This window comes from Nothobranchius furzeri, chromosome 1 (genome assembly GCF_043380555.1).
Source record: "Nothobranchius furzeri strain GRZ-AD chromosome 1, NfurGRZ-RIMD1, whole genome shotgun sequence".
NCBI lineage: Eukaryota > Metazoa > Chordata > Actinopteri > Cyprinodontiformes > Nothobranchiidae > Nothobranchius > Nothobranchius furzeri.
The window spans coordinates 40,628,244-40,650,321 of record NC_091741.1 but is presented as its reverse complement, the minus strand read 5'-3'; the positions used below and the strand labels follow the sequence as shown (position 1 = coordinate 40,650,321).

The window sequence follows — 22,078 nt, the reverse complement described above, 5'->3', positions numbered from 1 at the left end:
GCACAAGTTAAAATTTTCCATATTTATACAAATATAAATATAAAATATCATACACCATTTAGCAGCAAGGCAATATAAGTCCCTACCTCAGTGGAAAAACACTCTTTACCTTGTCCTTAAATTTACTGTCATGTTTATGTTTGATTGTGTGAATTATAATGATGTTGAGCTACAGTCAAATCCTGTTAGAAAATAATGTGGTTGTCTTTAAAGTCACTGGGGAACCCTTTAAAAGGAAATCTGGCTATGAGGACGTGTGTGCCCTAATAAGCCACACGTTTTCTGTTGTACCAAACAGTGTTGTTAGAAACACAAAATATTGCTGTTTATTTATGAATCTATAATATTTAGTACATTTTTTGACATACGTAGGATGCCATGTTTTCCGCACGCAATGCGCTTTGGGGGCGATGACGTATATTGGTTGCACTTGGACGAATAGCTATTGATGCTAGTGTTTGTTTACGTGCTCACCGTATTAATAATTAAGTAGCATTGTGCTGCTTTTGTATGGGATTTCCAGCCAGAGGGCAACAAGGGGAGTTATGTGAGTTTACACAGCTTTCCCACTGGCAAGAAGAGGAGAAAGCAGTGGGAAGATGCCTGTGGACGGACACAACTTCCCTAAGATCCGCAGTTGTGTTCCCAACATTTTTCTCCTGACTTAAAGAGCTCACCAGAGCGGCTAGGTATAAGAGAAGGCGGAAACGAAATGCTTTACCGACCATTTTCCCACACAAGGAGCCTAAATGCCCTCGGAGAGACAAGAGACGCTGACCGCTCTCCTGAGCCGACAACCCGCTCCTGTAGCTGCCGCTTCTGGAACGTTCCGCGAACCATCGGACACGCCACTCGTCACGGATGAAGCTGAACATTCACCTCTCCCATCAGTAAACCTAGCAGTAAGTGTAGCAATGCAGTGTTCTCCAAATATATAATATCTGCAAAAATTATTAAAGTCGTTTCACTGAATATGCTAATCATCTATAAAGCACAGGACAGCTCTGGATGCTAAAATTCTCAAATCATTCAGTTCAATTCAATTCAAAATTACTTTATTAATCCCAGAGGGAAATTAGAGTTTCAGTACACACAATGTTGAGATCAGACATACATACATAGATACATGACAAGAATTGGTGACAGTGGTCATTCGCAACCCCAGTTGCGCTACCGTTGTAGATCAAGAGGGTTTATATGAGGATAGAGTCAGGGGGAGGGAAAAAAAGGGCACTTCAGAGTTACCCTCCACAGAGAGGGTAGCTTTGCTATGCAAAAAAACGCCTCAGACAGATATGTTGTGTATCGTCTGAAGTCTGTGTGCATAAGTGTCCACTAGGTAAGGAGGTAGGGTTGGGCCTCTCCTCACTTCAGTGCATGCAGCCGCAAGAGCAGCGCTCATCACCTCCGTTTGGACAGGGGAGGGGAGATAATGGGTTAGAGGTAGGGATGTCCCGATCAGGATTTTTTTTTTGTCCTCAAGTCCGAGTCGTTTGATTTTGAGAATCTGCCAATACCGAGTCCCGATCCGATACTTTCGATACATTAAAAAAAGAAATAAAGAAAAGGAAGAAACAGTTCCAGATAAACTAGTTTTCTTGTCCGGGGATTGGACCGCCAAGGCTCCCGCCTTGGTCTGCCACCCGATCGATAGTTGAATCTCAGATAGAGGAGGAGCAATGTGGTTTTCGTCCTGGCCGTGGAACTGTGGACCAGCTCTATACCCTTGCAAGGGTGATGGAGGGGGCATGGGAGTTTGCCCAACCAATCCACATGTGCTTTGTGGATTTGGAGAAGGCTTATGACCTGTGGGGGACGCTCCAGGAGTATGGGGTGGGTGGCTTTCTGTTAAGGGCCATTCAGTCCCTTTACCAGAGGAGCGTGAGTTTGGTCCGCATAGCCGGTAGTAAGTCGGACCTGTTCCCAGTGAGGGTTGGACTCCGCCAGGGCTGCCCTTTGTCACCGGTTCTGTTCATCACTTTTATGGACAGAATTTCTAGACGCAGCCGTGGTGTGGAGTGTGTCGAGTTTGGTGGCAGGAGAATCTCGTCTCTGCTTTTTGCGGATGATGTGGTCCTCCTAGCTTCATCCAGCTCTGACCTTCAGCTCTTGCTGGGTAGGTTCGCGGCCGAATGTGAAGCGGCTGGGATGAGGATCAGCACCTCCAAATCTGAGACCATGGTTCTCGACCGGAAAAGGGTGGCTTGCCACCTCCGGGTCGGGGGAGAGGTCCTTCCTCAAGTGGAGGAGTTTAAGTATCTCGGGGTCTTGTTCACGAGTGAGGGTAGGAGGGATCGGGAGATCGACAGGCGGATTGGTTCGGCGTCTGCAGTGATGCGGACGCTGAGCCGATCTGTCATGGGGAAGAGGGAGCTGAGCCAGAAAGCCAGGCTCTCGATTTACCGGTCGATCTACGTCCCAATCCTCACCTATGGTCATGAGCTTTGGGTAATGACCGAAAGAACGAGATCGCGGATACAAGCGGCCGAAATGAGTTTCCTCCGTAGGGTGGCCGGGCTCAGCCTTAGAGATAGGGTGAGGAGCTCGGACATTCGGGAGGGACTCGGAGTAGAACCGCTGCTCCTCCGGATCGAAAGGAGCCAGTTGAGGTGGTTTGGGCATCTGGTCAGGATGCCTCCTGGACGCCTCCCGGGGAGGTGTTTCGGGCATGTCCTGCCGGCAGAAGGCCCCCGGGTCGACCCAGGACACGTTGGAGAGGTTACATCTCCAATCTGGTCCGGGAACGCCTTGGGGTCCTGCCGGAGGAGCTGGTGGACAAGGCCGGGGAGAGGATGGCCTGGAGCTCCCTAATTGGGATGCTGCCCCCGCGACCCGGACCCGGATAAGCGGAGGAAGACGAAGACGAAGACGAAGAAGTTCCAGATAGTTCCTTATTTTTTATTTAATTACCTTTTTATTTAAATTTTTAGCAACAGATCACTTCTGTGAGGTAGTGTAACGAGATAATTTACATGTTATTTCATGAGCCATAAGACATGAGATTCTATAGTAAATATGAAATCCACCTTATAAATCTGTGGGTACTTTTTAACCAGAAGATTGGAACTTTTTATTGCAGGGATTATGTAACAACTTCGTATTAACTCAGAGACAAAAGAAAGAGAGTCAAGTCTTAAATGTTAAAAAATGTATTACTAAACAAATTACAACTAGACTAACTTTAACACTAAATGTATGGTGTAACTAAGGTGAAATGAGACGGAGAATGGTGTACTGTGGAATGTGGAATGTTGTTCAGAACCAGCAAATCTGAAGAAACGGTTAGTTCTGGTGGGAATGAAGGTGATGTCTTGAGCTAAGCTTTGATTAGGAGATTCATAAACACATTTGACGCCATGTTGTCGCTCCACACATAGCCTTAGAATGAGACCTCCGTACAGATCCAGAATGCCAGGTCCTCAAACCCCTCTTTCGGTACTGGAGCCGATGAAACGGCGTCAGCAGTACGACAGACTAGTCTTTGGATTGTCTCCAGGTAAAAAGCGACAGTTGTTTGACAGCGTCAGATGGACCCAGAAGGTCAGTGAGTTCAGCTTTTATTCTGAAAGGAACCATTGCAGCAGTTGGAACAGCAACAGATTTTATCCAGCTCGTCGTTGGTTCTTTTGGCTGAAGAGGAAAGTTACAGATTGGCCACTCCGACAACTTCTCTCGAACGCTTTGAACTGGCGTTAAAGATGACGTGGGCATGGTTTTATACTTCGGATGTTTTGGTTTATGGTCGAATGAAAAGATGACAGATTTACCAAACACCACCAAACCCACGCCTCCGTCAGATCTGGCAGATTCTGATTGGATCAGTAAAAGCAATGTGTCATGTCTTAACGCTACGTGAGATCAGTCCTAGTGGAAACCTGTAAAGTCATATTACTTACTTTATTATAATCCTATAGAATATAATAATTATTTAGATTTCACAGAGTGGTCACATCTTATTGTTGACTAACACTTTGTTTGATTAGCTTTATTAAAAATTGAGTTATTTGATTTATTAAAAGGAGAGAGTCCTTTTCTTCATTCTTCTCTTGGGCTGGAAAGGAAGCAGTTTAGAGCAAATGCATGAGACCTTGAGGCCATATCTCATGCAGACTAGTTCTGTGTCAGAGGAGAGGGGGAAAATGACTTTTAGGTGGAAAACAGTCATTTCATTCCGTTACAAATAAATAAAAAAGGCATAAGAGCAGCAAAACCTGCTGCTTCAAGTTTCATAAGTTTAGAATTAGTGGAGATAAAAAAGTTATTTGTTGTTCAACATGCCAACAATCCTGCAGACGCCTGACTGTGTGATTCTGTGTCGGGGATGCTTCATAAACTGCCCAAGTCCTGCCTTTACCTGCTAGTTGTGGCTGTTGGGTGCAGAGCAGGTTGATTTGAAGTTCCCGCCTCAAGAATTAATCTAGAAAGGTCAGCAAGGAAACAAACCTCAGTTGAATATTCTTCTCAAGCTACTTCAGTCTCCAGGCAGCAGGTAGAGAGGAGATGAGGTTAATGTTCTGCTCGAGCTGCATTCAAAAACCTTTCAGTCTGTCTTTCTTTCCTCAACTTCAGGATAGTGATGCACACACCACGGCCCGTTTAAAGCTGTAATATTTCATTTTTTTCTTAATCAGAATCCTTTTTGTACCAAAGTTGTAAATTCTCGTCAGCTATAAAAGGAAGAGGGGGTGTTAATAATTCATGCCTGATTGAAAGGGCAAAGAAGATATTCCCACCTGTTCTTTTGATGATGGATGTGTCATTCTATTGAAGCTTAATAATGTGGCTCTGAGTCGTACCTTCAAAACCCTCTTTGAATAAACTAACTCGACACGTCTGTTAGAGAAAAAGAGAAGATTCTTTGTCAAACTTGTGAAGTTAAACACGTTGCGTTTGTTTTGTCGCAGCTCTGCAGCACAGGGGTCAGAGGAGGAGGCGGGTGGGAACAACCTACAGCGACGCCACCGTCACGGCAGAGATGGAGGACCTGGAGGTCTGGAGAAAAGGCTGGAGGAGCTGGAGAAGGTAAAGACACCCGGCTACGTTGGTCCTCCCCAAAGCACAAGACCTGAATGTTTATTTAACAGATTGATAGAAGATATTTACATTTAAAAACCAGGGTTTTACTATTTGTTGTGGAGGAAAAGGTGAGTAAATGTAGACATCTGGTGTGAGTTCAAGCTTCAGGTGAGCAGCAGTAAACACTGTTGGCAGGTTTTATTGTTTCCCTGCTGTGAGAAGGTCAGGGCTTGCTGTTTTTGAGAGGCTTCAAGTATTTCCCCCTCAAATGGTCTCTATTTACTGAACTTCAGGCAGTTGTATCTCTGTTTCCACTGGAGATCGTTATCCTCGATTTGCCCTTCAATTAAGTTCACAATCGCAATAAAACATCAAAAATGATCTTTGTTCGGATTTTATCGGGCTCTTTGTTTAGTCTTTCTAGTTTTCTTTCCTCATCGACTCATTGTTTTGAATTAAATGGTTTGTGAGATGTACAAACTATAAAAATAAAAATGTATTTAATTACCTTAAACTGAATTTTAATTAGTAGAAAATACGGCAACCATCCCTTTCTCCAATGCCAGAGAAATATTACTGTAATATGTGTAGCAAGTGCGCCCTTCCGTAAAACACAAGAGTGCTAACACCAAATACGACAAAGTATTTATCTACTTGCCAACTTACTGTGTATGACTTATCTTTACGGAGCCCGTCTGGTGACATTGAGGAAAAAAAATAAACTCATGGCCATGAGATACTTAACGCGTTTCCACGAGTTATTAATGTGAGGCCGCGAAATCCCTAACATGTGGTCACGAGATCCTTAATGCGTTCCCACGAGATATTTATGCGTTCCCACGAGATACTTAATGCGTTCCCATGAGATCCTTAATGCGTTCCCTCTAATTATTACTGCGTGGCCACGACTCATAAATGTGCAGGGGGTGTTTTCCAGAGATCTGCTTTCCAGAAAGGATCTCCTCTTAAAAGCCCCCAAATCGTTGACTTTTACCTAACATTAGGTTTCACCATAAGGTCATTGATATTTATTTTAAAGATTAATAACCAGTTGTTTTATTTAATTAATCAGATCATCCAATAACACAGGTGATGCGTCTTTTCCTTTCAGCATCACAGACGGCCATTATAAATAAAGTGAGTGTCTTCCTCTCTTTTGTTGTTTGTAGTGACTGGTTTACTTTCATGTGTATTGAGTATTAATTGTGTCACGCACAACTGCACATCTGTGAACCAGTAATCCACACATAACGGTCAGAGGCGCATCTGTCGGAGAGCAGGAGTTCTGACACAACACCGGCTCGTTCCGGCGGGTGTTAGCCGACAGGCGGGCTGATATTTGTTTGATATGAAAAATATTTCCTGTCTAAAACCCGTTTGGGTTCAATTAAATGCTTGTGTCTGGTTCTAAAACTCACGGATCGTGAGTGAGAGTTGTATTTATTTTTTTGCTTAGTAAAATGGCCTGCAGTACCCACATGCGACCACTGGATGTCATTCTTACTTCATTTTATATATTGCACCTACAAGAAAAATTCAGTGCAATTCCTCGTCCGTGATATATCTCAGGTTGTTTAGATCACAATTCTGCCTTAATCTGAAAATGGTACGAAACGTTCTTTAGTTACAAGATATGAAAAATCTGTAAATGAGAAACAAGTTTCACCAAGTTTTTCTGCCCATTTCCATCTCATAAGGCTAGAACCTGTTATTATTTCCTTGAAGATTAGCTCCCCTCACTGTGAGTCCCAATGAGATTTTCTGTTTGTGTTCTTTGTGCAGCTGGAGAAGTTCTGACTTTGTCTGAAAACTGTTCAGCTGTGCCACAAATTCTTCATTTTGTCAAAGAGATGACCTTTCACAGCACAGATAGGTCTTTTCCTTCTGCGCCGCCCCTATCAGACACTCAACCCCTCAGTGCTCCCACTGCAAAAACAAAAAGTCACATATGTGGCTTTGGAGAAAAGGGTTTTAGAGTAAGTACTACTGTGACCTCCCTGGCTTCAGCGTGAGGTGTTTCTCAGGCTCAAATGACTGGAAAAGCTTTAGAAACGGTCGTCTTTCAGTTTGGTTTCTTATTTCGCCGTCTCTCCTGTCACAGGTCTGTTTTTGTCAGATTTCTTTTAGCTAAACATTAAACTCCAAGTTGAACTTTAGATCTTTAGACTTAATAAAAAACAAACAAAACAAGTATGCCGATGTTTATCATATGAAGGTCCAATGAGCCAAACAAGTAGAACTTATAATCCTACAAAATCAAGTCATGATGGAGATTAAACCCAATGTTGTTTTGGTTTAGGAGGATCTTGTATTCTGAATTCTATTTGAGTTTTTCATAGGAAAGCATATTTATGTCCTCTTCATCATTTTACCTTTAGGTCTACCTCCCCCAAACGGTTACTATGGAAACCATTTCATATCTTTCTGCCACAGCTAAAGGGGGAAAAACTCTAAATCCTGTTCTGATCTTCATTTCCATAATAAAAGAGTAGCAGTTTGAAAATGTGTGCGTGTTAGTCTAATATTTCTAGTCTTTCTGTCTCTCAGTCAGTAACAATATTCATTTAATTCAAGCTGTGGGAGGAGGCGGACAGTAAATCTCTGACTTTTAGGTGCAATTTGCTCTACAAAAGGAACGATTACTGTTTTGTTCGCAGCCCTTCTGTGTGGGTTTAATGTTGTGGATCTGAAAGAGACCGTGGAACTGGGAAATGGAAAATTTCATCCTTTATAAAACCTGACATTTCTAAAAAGAGTGAACGCAGTCATCTAATCCTTTATGTTTTTGCCAGTAAAACGTTCCACCGGGTGTTTGTCTCAGTCTGGGTCTTGGTAAAGCATCATTTGAACTATTGGTACATTTTATTCATCATTAATTTGGTCCCTTGCTGAGGATCAGGGTTCTGAAAGAAAGAACTGTAAATTGTAAAGACCTAATCCCATTTGAACACCTTAAAACTCTGGTTCACTCTGTGCTTCCAGGAGCTGGCGTGGGAGCGCCAGGAGAATGCCAGGATGCTGAAGGACAAAGATGATCTGATCGGGAAGCTAAAGGAGGAAATTGACTTGCTGAACAGAGTGAGTGAGACCCCACCGCTAAACCATCTTTTGTGTTTGTGTGCGAGTCTTGTGGAGGATTTGGATCATCTGGGATTTTATTCAAGTTTCGTATAAAAGCTCTGAGTTTGTTCACTCAGCCAGGACCACCGACCTCCCTAGTGGCACTTCCTGAATTTTTAGCAAGCCGAATAATTTTTGGGTCACAGTAACGTGAGTGTTCTCCATGGCATTTGTACGCTATTGCTGCAGGACCCGCCGAGGATTACGATCAACGTAAACGAGATGATCTGGGCCACATCTAAGAAGCGACCATTAAATAAAGACAAAGGTTTTACATTGTACGTGTTCGCCTACATTCATACCTCTGAAGACAGAGGACAGGAGAACGCGCAGCTAATTAATTAAATAATTTGGTTCTGTACCTTTCTCTTCAGCACAGCCGACAAAGGTTTATGATGGGTCCGTCCTCCTGCATGCTCAGATCATTCCCTTCCCTTGCTTGAAAAATTGTTCCAAAATGAAAGCTGAACCCACATCTTTTTTATCTGTGAATTCAATGCCGTTCAGCGAGTCTCAAATAAAAATTTGGGCATCTTACTGTAAAAAAATATATCATTAATGTAAAAAAGAAACTCTAAATGAACTATGTTCACACCCAGAATCAAACCCAGGTCTTCTGCATGGGAGTCAGACATCTTACAAGGTGAGCTACACACCAGTAACATTCAAAGTATCTAACTTTTATATCCTTGATGACAGCTGAAACAACATCAAACCAAAGAATGGTTCAGAGCGAAAATGGCTATTTTGTTGCTAATTTGCAGGAAATATCTAGAAGAAAGTTCTACAGAAAGTAGCTAAGGGTCCTCAGAAATGTAGCTAGGTTCGTCACTAGGCGTTAGGAACAGTGACAAAGTGGCACTGCCTCTCTCTCTGCTGCTAAAGCTACGGATAGCAAATGCTACGGGCGATGCCTGAGCGTGAACGCGCATGAAGCAGCCTGCTCGACCCGAGCATCTCTCTTCTGTGATTTTACAGAAAAACAGGCAATCACAGTAAAAATGCCAGGGCTCATTCTACAGGACCAGGGCATTGCAGGATAATGTATGAAGAAGACATTTATTATTTCTATACATGTTTTGGCTGTCAAACTTCCTTATAGTACCTTTAAATGCATTTTATTTTACTGCATGAATTTTATATCTGTATGCCGATTCTAAATTTAAAGATCGTCTGCGTAAACCTGAACAGGTCCAACCCGGTCTTACTGTGAGACCGGGTTGACAGGCCACCTGCTTGTGCGTAATCAGATGTCTCTATAGGCGCCTTCTGAGCTGAAGATGATATGAGATTCTGGACTTCTCCTCAGACGGCTCCTGGATGCATCGCCACATTGGAGACAGGAGCCAGCGCTATTCAGCCAAAGTTTTATAATCAGGGAACATTTTCTAAGCGCCAAGTCTCTGAGAGACGGGGTTTGGGAAGCACTTGTTTCAGTGGGAGGAATCTTCCTGCATGGCTCTGGTTCTGTGACGCGCTCCAAGCCCCTCTCCACATCTTCAGCTCGCTGTGCACCGTACGTGCGCGCTGACAGTGAGCTGCGCTGAGCAGTGTCCAGCTCAGATGTTCTGATGGGAATCTTTTCTTGAGTGATTTAGCAACATCTGCGATGTGCGAAACGAGTAAAGTGTCAGTTCGTCTGCATGCGTCGGGGTAATTCTTTTTATTCTTTCTCCGTCAAAATAAACTGTCAAATACGGGAACTGTCCAGTCAACACGAACCCTGCCATTTAACTGTTTTTTTTTCTTGTGAAAATTGTTGCAAATAGATCAAATGTAACTGGATTAACACCAGAGCCAGGCGCACTGCGCTGTTATCCCCGTCACTGTAAATGAGGGAAAAACACATTGATCAGATCCTTTTCTTACCTTCATCCATCTGTTCGTGTCCTGCCGATTGGACTACTGCAACTCCCTGTAGTCTGGCCTGGGCCAGTCCTCCCTACACCGACTTCAGCTGGTCCAAAATGCAGCGGCCCGCTTGCTGACTGGAACCAGCAAGCGGGATCACATAACCCCGGTTCTGGCCTCTCTCCATTGGCTTCCTGTCTCTTACAGGATCCATTTCAAAATTTTACTTTTTGTTTTTAAATCCCTTCATGGCCTGGCCCCAGTTTACATCTCTGAGCTGATGTCCGCTTACGTCCCTGCCAGAACCATGAGGTCCAGCTCCCAAGCTCTTTTAACAGTGCCAAAAACCCGCCACAGGACTCGCGGCGTCAGAGCTTTCTCTGTGGTTGGGCCCAAACTGTGGAACAAGCTACCTCTCAACATCAGGACCACACAGAATCTAGAGCATTTTAAATCCCTTCTTAAGACGCATTTTTTGATTTGGCTTTTAATGCAGGCTGACTTGAGCATCTTAATAGATTTTAACAGTTTTTATTACAGAGTGTGACTGTTGTGTGCTCATCTTATTTTAGGTTTTTATTGTTGATCTGGTGTATCTTGTTTTGTTTTATCTTGTACAGCGCTTTGGTGTAGCTTTGCTGCTGTAAATGCGCTCTATAAATAAAATTGACCTTGACCTTCAATTCAAGTTTATTTATACAGCACAGAATTACGACGAGTCGTCTCAAGGCACTTCCCATAGTAAACATTCCAAAAGTTTCCTATGTAAGGAACCCAGCAGGTTGCATCAAGTCACTGACTAGTGTCAGTGACTTTACAGCAATCCTCATACTAAGCAAGCATGCAGCGACAGTGGAGAGGAAAACTCCCTTTTAACAGGAAGAAACCTCCAGAGGATCCTGGCTCAGTATAAGCAGCCATCCACCACGACTCACTGGGGATCCACCTACAAAGTTAAATTACAACAATCAAACAAGACAGAGCCTGGATTTGTATTCTGAACACTTTAAACGTGTTTTTAAAAGAAACGTGTGTGACAAAAAGTGGCACCTGCTCAGTAAAACCACTAACAAGGTGAAAAATATCAAAGTATTGTAGAAAGAGACAGGCTACAACTTCTGGATCCGTTGTATACAAATAGTTTATTGATTATCTTTTGTTGAAAGATAACTTTGACGTACGCAAGTGACCGGTGTTGGCTGCTGTCACCTGTTGTGATTGGTTAAAGCAGCTCTCTGCTGCGGCTCCCAGTGTTTTCTTTACTGTGAGAAATGGGTAATAATGACCCTTTGATGGGAAAAGGTTGCCGACCCCTGGATTAGGTAATTATTATTATTTGTGGTTATTTGAAGCAAGGTGGATGTAAAATAAAATATAAGCATAAACAGTTGGGAAAAGAGAGCGAGGTAGAGGGGCCGCAGCAGCCGAATCTTAGAAAATATAGTGTTCCTTCATCCCCAGAAATCTCACTCTTAACTTTTTTTTTTACTTGAGAACTCTGAGTGTGTAATGATGACTAATGGGGCTTTAACTGCCTTAGTTATCCTATTGACAGTTATTCTGGGCAGGTCCTGAAATTATAGCTTAAAAAACGCAATAGAGAACACAACCTTGAACTGATCCAGCTAGCTAAAATCCAGGGAGCGTCAAAATGGGGGTTCCTAGCATAAACCCTTTTATTGAATCCAAAAGTGCTCAAATGGAGGCAACTGGACTTCTTTGGTTTCTTGAAGATGTTTCTCTTCAGGGGGTAGAGAGGAGGGGTATTCGGAGAAGTTTCTGCTCATTAAAAGGACTTTAAGGAAGTTCAACAACCAGTACATGTGTAGAAATGTAGAATTATACCCTCATACATTCTCTTGCAATGCCCTGATCCTGTAGAATGATCCCTGGCATTTGTACTGTGATTTCCTCCGTATTCCTGTAAAATCACAAAAAACGAGCATGTTCGGGTCGAAACAGCCTGCTTCCCCAGTGCCTTCCAGAAGCAGTGTGATGATGTCATGCTCAGGCATAACCTGTAGCGTTTTTCTTTCTGTTCTGTTCAGTTTAGCGGCAGAGCGAGAGGCATTGTTGCCAACTCAGCGACTTTGTCACTGTTCCTCATGACTTTTTGACCTCCATCAATTTTATTTTTTCCTGAAAAAGCGACATTTCTGAGGACCCTTTGCTACTTTCTGTAGAACTTTCTTGTAGATATCCACTGCTGATTAGCAACAAAGGAACCATTTGCGCTCCAAACCGTTCTTCCGGGATCAAGGAAAGAGAATGATAATGTGCGCATGTGCACAAGGACATAAACTTTTCTCGGCCAGGCCAATGACAAAGCTACTGCAGAGCTGGAGACTGCCGCTTTACCCCTGCTGTTGCTGCAGATTCATGCCTCTACTAGACAGCACAGGCGTCAACCTGCAGTCTCCGGCTCTGCAGCCGTCAGGCTCTTTGTCTCTTCTTGCATTTGGCAAGTAAAGTCAGCGGGAGTTCGAACTACCATCCCATTAACACGTGCAGCTCTGTGGCTCATTTCCTTCAGTGACATGGTGATGGTTATATCATGAGACACCCGCTCCCAGTTGCTCGATGCACTGGTGTGCACAGTTATTGTCACGATCTAGATGGAGAGAAAGCGCAACAGAGAAGTGAAGAATGGGGAAAAAAAACGCTGTTCAAGAAAATGCTGGTTGTGTACAAATGTGAGAATTAGGAGATGCAGGAGGTCAGAGCTATGTCCTTTAACAGAACTGTTTGGATCACCACACCAAATCTGCATTAATATCCCTTTATTTATACTTTTAGAATTTATTTTACACATCAAAGCAATTTGGGCCATTTTAATCATACTGATGGATCATTTTAACTAATAAAATAGTAATAGGGCAAGGGGTTGATGCTTCCAAAGCACGCCAGGGGCTTTCCGTATATGATAGAGCGTGTCATACGCTGCTTGTCTAGCGTGTAGACTTAATTGTTTGTCTTAATTTAACAGAATTGTGTAGAAAAGTCTAAACCTGTAAACTGCACCGGTAGGGGACTGACTCAGCCGTTGTTTTCATTCAGGAGTGTGCACGTACAGCATGCACGCCTCATGCACAAGCTTACTATTGAAGCAGCAGTTACACGTTTGGCCTGAGGGGGCAATCACGAGCAGAAAAATGTCAAAGTTCTTATAGTCCAACAACAGACGGTTACAGTTCAGAAGCCTGGCGCTCCCACATTCCTGTCAGAATCCACAAAAGCTCCTTGGATGAGAAGCGAAACGTCTCCAGCGAATCCAACAAGTCCAGTTGCCTTCCTTTGAACCCTTTTGGATGACCTGGACGAGTGAGAACCTTCACCAGCCTATTACTTCATATTGAAGCATTTGTTTGTTTGCCTTATGAGGAACACCTGTGAGGTTCTCAATCAGCTTTAGAGTTCTCCAACTTCTTAAGTCCAAAAACATTCAGCCACAGGCCAAACAAGAACCATCGCCAAATTACAAGCCTTCCAAACTCCTAATCAGCACAACATTGTCTGAATTCATCTGGTGGAAAGCAACGATTACAATCAGCCACCTTTTCGAAGGAAAGATGTTATTTCACAGCTGGACTTCCCCTCCAAAAAAGTGCTTTTGAGTCCACCGTGCTCAGCAGGATTCTGTTTAATCTTTATTATTAAATTAATCCACAATCAAGCAAATGTTTTCCTCAACGGCACACAAATAAATTTTTGCACGGGACTCAAAAGGTCACACGGGAGTGTGTCACTTTGGTCTTATATAATTGGCTATTATGATTGGATTCTGAAGACTTAAGTGATGTTGTAAACTGTTGATGCCGTGTTGATTACCCTGCTGCTACTTGTGCTAAAGGTCATTCTGGCTCTCTTCATCCCTTCCTTAGGATGACATTTCTTACCTGTTATCTGATCTACTTCTTCCCGAGAAGAAAATATGAGTTTATTGGTAATCTAATTAAAAACCAGGCGTACAGTTTTCTAAGTGACACTAAGCATTAATTATCTAGAATAAATACATTTAGGTTTTATTTCTCGGGAAAGATGTCACGGCTCGGCCGCTGCGGCCATCAAAGGATCGTCGGCTAGCAGTGCCTACACCACGCTCAGGACAATCCAGACTCTTTTTATGTGTCGCTCCACAGATGTGGAATGACCTTCCAAGCACTACAAGAACAGGGGCTTCCTTGTCGATTTTCTAGAAACTCCTGAAGACCCTGCTCTTCACAGAGCATCTTCTAAACTAGCACCCTCCCTGCACCCGCCCCCCACTCTACTGTCCACTCCTTGTTCACGTCCCTTTATGATTCCTCATGCTGCCTCGCTGCCACCTAGGATTGACTGATTGGTGTTTGTTGTTGGCCTCAAGGGCAACCTGCTGGCTTTATTAAGGCTTGTAAGTCGCTTTGGACTAAATATCCTGCTAAATACATAAACATGTTTTGGTTGAGTAAGTTGGAGAATGATTGTAATTGTTTTGCTTCTTCCTCCAATCAAACTAAAATTTGCAAGCTTGAGAACGCTAGCGAGAGCTTCGTTGATGCACGCTGGTTTGGTCCTTCTTCCTAAGGGTCATTAGGGTCGTTCTTCTGGTTCCCGTAGATTCTAGGAAGGGTTTCTACTTAAAGGGCAGGTTCACAGAGAAACCAGTTTTTACCAGTTTATTTTTTTCAAATTAAAGTCTAACATGCAGGCTGAACATGAAAATAGTCTCCTACACCTAACTCCTGCATTAGCTTCTGACGGTGAAACTCTAGGATTAGAAAATCCTGAGAGGTCTACGTCACACTGTCACTAAACATTAATGGACTCACCCATCCTGACTCATGACGGGGAGGGCTGTTGTTGGTTTAGCTTCCGGGAAAAAGCAGAGAACATCTCTGCTAGTAGAAGCTAACCGCTAGCATTAGCAACTCCACTACACAGCAGAACTCCTCAAGGCTTGAACTATTTGTGGAGATAAAACATCAAAGTTGCAGAGCAAACAGAGTCAGTGGTAGAGTTGTGTTGCTGTTAGCCAATCAGAGGAGAGATGTCCAAATACCAGGAAATAAGACTCTAAATCCCGCCTGTGAAGCTAATTTCTCCTCTGGCTGAATTTTACGTCCTCAGAAAGGACCATCTGAGCTTTTCCCCCAGAGTATGACTTGCAAGGCATTCATTCCTACTAGAGACCACTGCAGAAATTAAAAATAAGAGTAAAGTTGATCTTTAACAAAACTGAGAATGCAGCTTTGAACCAAGATCTCCGTCATCGATCCAATTCAGAAATGTGATCTAAAAGCAGGTTTGCTTTAAAGGGGCATTATGGAAGTCTGACAGCCAAAACATGTATAGAAATAATAAATTTCTTCTTCATACATTCTCCTGCAATGCCCTGGTCCTGTAGAATGAGCCCTGGCATTTTTACTGTGATTGCCTGTTTTTCTGTAAAATCACAGAAAAAGAGAGATGCTCGGGTCGAGCAGGCTGCTTCGTGCTCATTCACGCTCAGGCATAGCCCGTAGCATTTGCTATCCGTAGCTTTAGCAGCAGAGAGAGAGGCAGTGCCACTTTGTCGCTGTTCCTAACGCCTAGGGATGAACCTAGCTACATTTCTGAGGACCCTTAGCTACTTTCTGTAGAACTTTCTTCTAGATATTTCCTGCAAATTAGCAACAAAATAGCCATTTTCGCTCCGAACCGTTCTTTGGTTTGACGTTGTTTCAGCTGTCATCAAGGATATAAAATTTACAGATGCTGTGAATGTTACTGGTGTGTAGCTCACCTAGTAAGACGTCGGACTCTCGTGCAGAAGACCTGGGGTTGATTCTGGATGTCAACATGGCTTATTTAGTTTCTTTTTTACATTAATGGTATATTTTTTTACAGTAAGATGCCCAAATTTTTATTTGAGACTCGCCGAACGGCATTGAATTCACAGATAAAAAAGGTTCAACTTTCATGTTGGAACAATTTTTCAAGCAAGGGAAGGGAATGATCTGAGCATGCAGGAGGACGGACCCATCATAAACCTTTGTCGGCTGTGCTGAAGAGAAAGGTACAGAACCAAATTATTTAATTAATTAGCTGTGTGTTCTCCTGTCCTCCTCCCCCCCCCCCCCCCCCCCACACACACACACACACAGGACTGTCTCAGCTGTTAAGGAGTGTGCACGTACAGCATGCGCGCCTCGTGCACGAGCCTGCTATTGAAGCTGCCGTTACGCTTTTGGCCTGAGGGGGCAATCACGAGCATAAAAATTCTAAAGGCCGTAAAGTCCCTTTAATGAAGTTTTCTACAGCATCAGGCCCCTGAAGAAGCTACTTTGACTTTAAAACATGTATATTTGAACAGTTTTTCATACAAATGATTTCACAACATTTTACGTAAAGCAGCCAAAGTTAGTAGAAAACACTTTTTATATGTTATTTGTTTATAAATTGTTGCCAATAAATGGGATTAATGTAGTTTTTTTTAACTAAATATGTTTTTTAAGTGAATCCTCATAAGAAGTGCAGTCAGATCATCATGTTTGATGCTTAGTTGTCTCATTTCCTCTTGCTGAGATCAGATCAAACTTAAATTCATTCATCTGACCTGAACTTCTTTGAACCCGATGAACCTAGATGGTCAACAATCCCTCCTCTACTTCTAATCCGGTGTCTGGGTTTCCTGGATCCACGGGGCTGATAATAAAACCTCCAGCTTTCTCTCTGGGGCAAACATGACCGATATCAGAGAAGATGACTGGAATTTTCAGCAGGAACAGGTCCTTCTTGCCCCCGGTAGAGCCAATCAGAATCTAAATGATCTGTCCATTCACGCACCGCTTAGAAATCTGAACATTTCCAGCAACAAAGAAACGAATGTCTCCTGGTTATTACCCAGAGACTTTTGTTGCCATGATGGATGCCACGTAACCCATCTGCAAACACAAAATGAGCAGCACTGCAGGAGATGTCGGTGTGATAGCGTCAGAGGAACACACGGCCGGTCGTAACAGCAGCTTTATGTGAGGACGCAGCGAGACGCACGAGGAAGGAGCTGCTGCAGGGTCTGATGTCAGACAGCAGATAACAGCTGATCCAGGAACGCTGAACCCTCAGACACCGGCGAAGTTAGTTTGAGTGGAAAAAAGTAAGATAAACGCAGCTGGTGGGTTTGTATCTCCCTTGTGATAAGCGTTCAACTGAGAACCTGAATGTTGCAGTGTTCACTGAAGCCCACAGAGAGATTGGTGCTGATAAGATCAAACGACTAATGAGACAAATATAGTAAACTTCAGAGGAAAAAACTGCTAATGTGTTTTCTAACTAATCCAGTTAAAATTCAATTTCCTGATGTGGTTTTAGGCTTTTTTGCTTATCTTAAAAATCTGTTTTCTTCATAATCTGGTAAAAAATGAACCAACTGAACAAATCTCTCATATTAAAGCTGTTTTAACAAATTTGGAAAACAAATGAGCCAAAACCCATTTTTTCATGCCTTTTACCAACGTTCTAACATAGTTTAGCCATAAATATATTGTGAAGATTAACGAACAAATAAAGCGGTTTTCTCACGTTTGTCTAAAAACCTCCACCAATAACACATTTTGGACCAAAAGTAACTATTTGGACCATCCGGCTGTCGGTCTCGCCAAACTGCTGCACTTCCCTGGGTCCTCCTGGGTCATCACTAGGGATGGGTACCTATGACATTTGAATCGATTCGGTACTAATTCCCGGTACCTAGGAATTGGTACCGGTACTTTCCGGTACCAATTTTAGATACTTTTGAGTGTTTAATATTTTAATTCTCTTTTATAATTAAATATATATTTTTCTCAATATATAACCATATTTGATAAATATCACAATAAATAACATATAACTGTTTGTATTTTAACATCGTCCTTGTAGTTTTATAAGCTGATAATTAAACTGAAGCAAACATCTTTACTGTGAACTAAATTTACTGTGTATCTTCATTCCTTTTGCCGTCCTTTTTCATTAGATTTTTCCTACTGGGAAGTTAGAATTTCCGAGGAGAAAGCGAACGCACCATTAGCTGATAACAATGGTGGCAATGGAAGCTAACATATCAAGCTAACGTTATCTTAAACAGTTTATTTAACTGCTGGAGCAGATTAAAATGATGATGCCTCACACTTAGATCGTTGTCGCTGGTTTCATCTTCACCCAATCACCCGTCGCATTTAGTAAAGTGAAGCCAAACTTTAGAGCGCGTTCATGTTCTTCTAGTCGGAAATTCGGAGTTCCGAGGAGAAAGCGAACGCACCATTAGCGGAACGGAAGCTAACAAATCAAGCTAACGTTATCTTAAACATTTTATTTACCTACCGGAGCAGATTAAGATGAGGATGTCTCACTTAGATCGTTGTCGCTGGTTTCATCATCACCCAGTTACCCATCACATTTAGTGAAGTGGACCCAAGCTTTAGCGTGCGTTCTTTCTACCATGCTGCTCTGTTTACAACTCGCTCGCAGCGACCGACGACATAACGCTCTTGCGCATGCGCAGCTGTCTAGGCAAGTTCTCGTTATGAAGGACGGGTACCGAAACGAGGCACCGTTTCAAATGACGTCAATCGGTGCTCAGTCGGTACTTTGGAATTCAGTCGGTACCTTAAAAAGTAGCAAATTCGGTATCCAACGCTAGTCATCACACACTCAGCAGCAGAACACCACTGGTGTGAAAGGCTCTCCACTCATTAATATCAGAGGAGAAGCAGCCACTGCTACCACTCCAATTTTAGGACAAACTTACCAGAGTCCCAAAAAGAAAAACACCATTTGAAGTCATGGACAGCAAAAGACGTTTGGACCTAGAAAATGGAGACTGGTGTTTAGCGCCATCTCGTTTCCTCTGGCAATGCGGGTTTTTTGTTCCCGTGGAATGGGGAGCCAGGGAGGGGTGAGTGTTCCGTGTTTCGCTGTTGCAGCTTTAACGTTAAACATGTACTCGGAATAACGAAGCTAATTCAGGTGATTGTCTTCAAAATCTAGGCGCAGCGAAGTAGCAAAAACACATTTGATCTCAGAGAAGACGTAGAAAGCCTCTTAAACCGTTGTGATCGGATCGTGCCCCTGTTGTTAAAATAAGCTTTAGTCCGTTCTCTGTGTAATAACCTGATCTTGCAGTCCATCCGTTTTCTGAACCCGCCTGTCAATAGGCACACACACATGCACACGCACACACACACACACCCCTAAGGACAATTTAGACAGACCAGTCAACCTGACAGTCATGTTTTTGGACAGTGGGAGGAAGCCGGAGCACCCGGAGAGAACCCACGCATGCAAATGGAGAAAATGCAACCTCCACGCAGAAAGACCCCACGCCGGGACTTGAACCCAGGACCTTCACGCTGCAAAGCAACAGCACTAACTACTGCACCACCGTGCAGCCCTTAACAATCTTAAAGCCACCTGTCAAACGTCTTTCATGCAAAAAGGATAATCTGAAGTATTTAGCTAGTGTTTTAGAACTTATTACCTCAAACGCATGCTTAACCACGTGGTTAGGAAGGAATGAACATGTGCTGCTAACTGTTGGGATTTCCAAACATAAAGGCTGTGTCCAAATTCAGAGAACGCATCCTTGTGAGGACCCGTCCTACCCGGTCCAGGTAAGACCGGACGTTAAACGGCCTCGTCTCTCCTCTGTGACATAATCCACCTTTGAGGACACAGCCTTCATTTTTATTTTACTAAAAGTAAATGTGAGGAGGATGTTGCTTGTTTTCATATTTAGTGTTCCTGTAAAGTCCCCACACACCGGGAATCACAGAACATGACTTTACTTTGTTGCATTTTCTTCTCAGCAGAGGAGTCCTTCAGGGTATAAACTCCTGACCTCCTTTTTAATTTCCTCCAGCTGTTTTTGAGCTTGGTCTCGATAGCCCCCCCCCAATCATGAGCGTTGATTGAGGCGACTGAAGATGAGAAGTGTCAGGTATACGAGACCGAGCCGAGGCAACTAGGAGCCTCTGTCATTTGCAGCTAATTGATGCCGTTAATGTCTAATTTGTCGCCACCAGTGCTCCCCGACTGCGAGGGGAGCACGTGTCAGTGAGTCACGACGGTTTTTACCTCTCAGACTATTTCAGAGCCGATGAATTTTCATGCATGGCAGAAGGTACTAACCTCTGTGCACTGCGCCCTCTCTGCAGGACCTGGACGACATCGAAGATGAGAACGAGCAGCTCAAGCAGGAGAACAAGACCCTGCTGAAAGTCGTGGGTCAGCTGACAAGGTAGAGCCACTCCGCACGACCCGGACGTGGCGCGACAAGCCCGACCTGCCACCTGACGTCCTGAGCGTTGGCCTTGTTTCTGTTTGGTGTGGTGTGGGCGAGACGTTGACCTGAGAGGCCGGAGCTGTGTGGTGGGGATTGTCTGTCATCCTACGCATATTTAATGTAAATGTCTTGTACATAGGCATTAGATTCTTATTCCTGTCGAGGGTTTAAAAATGAAAAATGAAATGAATGTATGTGCTGCAACAACACGCACCGGGAAACGACGTCCTGAGGATCAAATCCAGGCTCTCTGCACATCTAGTCCCGTTAAACGATGTTCGAATTACGTCTCCATCACCGCCACAGTACCAGCAGCCAAAGGGGCCTCAGCGCCTTGCATCTCATCAGACTTCTCCTTTTGTTTCAATTCTTTGTGTAATTGTCGAAATCACTAAAGCCTGGTGCTTTATTAAGGATCTCTTTCCAGATTGATCTACTTCTGATAACTTCTTGGTACATTTCAGTCCAACGAGAGCATCTGAGTCTAAAGAAAGATGTAAATACGTTCTATGAAAGTAAAGAGGGTTTTATGGATTAAATGCTTTATGCGTCATTGTTAGCATCTTGTTTACAAGTTACCACGGTGTTGGAACGGCTTCCAGCGCAGCCACTTGTCTTTTATGATAACCAAATGAACTAAAGGAAGCTGATATTTGAAATGAATCTCTTCCGTTTACTCGAGGGGCCTAGCTGCTTGGGCTCGGATCGTTTCATTCCTCCTGCGCCGCGCCGGCAGATCTTTAGTCTGCTGCACGCTCACACATTTTGGGGTGAAGATCAGCCCCTTGCAGATGAGCATCTCAGACCTTTCTCTCTTTCCATTACATTATGCATGTACAGAAGATTAAGACATTTAATAAAAGTTTGATTATCGCACTCCTCAGTCGACTCGCTTGTGTTCATTAAGATTAATTTGATGTGATGATACCGTGCCACCGAGTCGGTAATGCAACGTGACGGTGATGGTGGGGGTTCGTTCCTCCTCTTGGCTTTCAGCACACACACACACACACACACACACACGGATGATGATCCAACATGTCAATCATGTAGCTGAGACGTGACCCCCCACCCCCTCCAGTTTATTATGCAACAGACACACAGTAATAACTTCACCTAGTGGCAGAGTGGAGGAGGAAACAGATCTATATTGGACTAATGTTCACTAAATTTCCAGATAATGGCCTCTTTGAGAGCATGGAAGGTGCCGGAGCCTCTCTCCGTAATCCACATTAGCATTTTTATGGAAAGTTGTGAGCTTTGTCATTTTGCGAGGCCGCAGAAAATCCATATCTGCCGTCGGTTTGCCCTAGATAAGGATCCGCGCTGCTCTCAGCCGCTCCGTCGGACCTCCTCTAAGGTTCAGAGTCCTCTCGGGCTCGTCGTATTCCTCGCTGGTTTGTCTGAGTGAAGCGGTTTGTCAGCCCGTCTCGTCGTTCTGAGGCTCCACGGGAAAACATCAGAAGATTTTTAGGATGCAGCACAGCCTGGAATTGTTACAGACGAGCAGCTGCGGACATTTTCAGACGAGCTGTTGTAAACCAAAGCAAATGTCAGAGTTGGTGTCCTCCAGCTCCAGTGACAGTGTGTGGATGTTGGGGAGCGTGACCTCGTGGATGCTTGGCAACTAGGATGATTTATGGTGCTCTGTTGAACTACGAGCCCATTTACGATGCTGGTGAACGGTGCGCTTTGCCCCTGGCCCTCACCTGCCACCAGCCTGCACCACACCTGACCTTGGCTGTTGTGATTGCAGGTGGTATGCTCGCCAATAGGTGGCTTCCTGCTGTTTGTTTTAGCCCGCTCCTGAAG

The 22,078-nt window shown here is 43.7% G+C and overlaps 1 protein-coding gene across 1 annotated transcript in view; it reads left to right on the top strand.

Annotated features, from left to right (window-relative positions):
- The window catches only part of pawr (PRKC, apoptosis, WT1, regulator), a 103,127-nt gene extending 81,978 nt beyond the window's left edge, over positions 1–21,149 (top strand). The window contains exons 5-7 of the mRNA XM_015961135.3: positions 4,905–5,022; positions 7,999–8,094; positions 20,139–21,149. Of these exons, the coding sequence (XP_015816621.3) occupies positions 4,905–5,022; positions 7,999–8,094; positions 20,139–20,225 (301 nt within the window). The 3' untranslated portion in view covers positions 20,226–21,149. The remainder of the gene's footprint in view (positions 1–4,904; positions 5,023–7,998; positions 8,095–20,138) is intronic.
- The last annotated feature ends 929 nt before the right edge of the window (positions 21,150–22,078 follow it).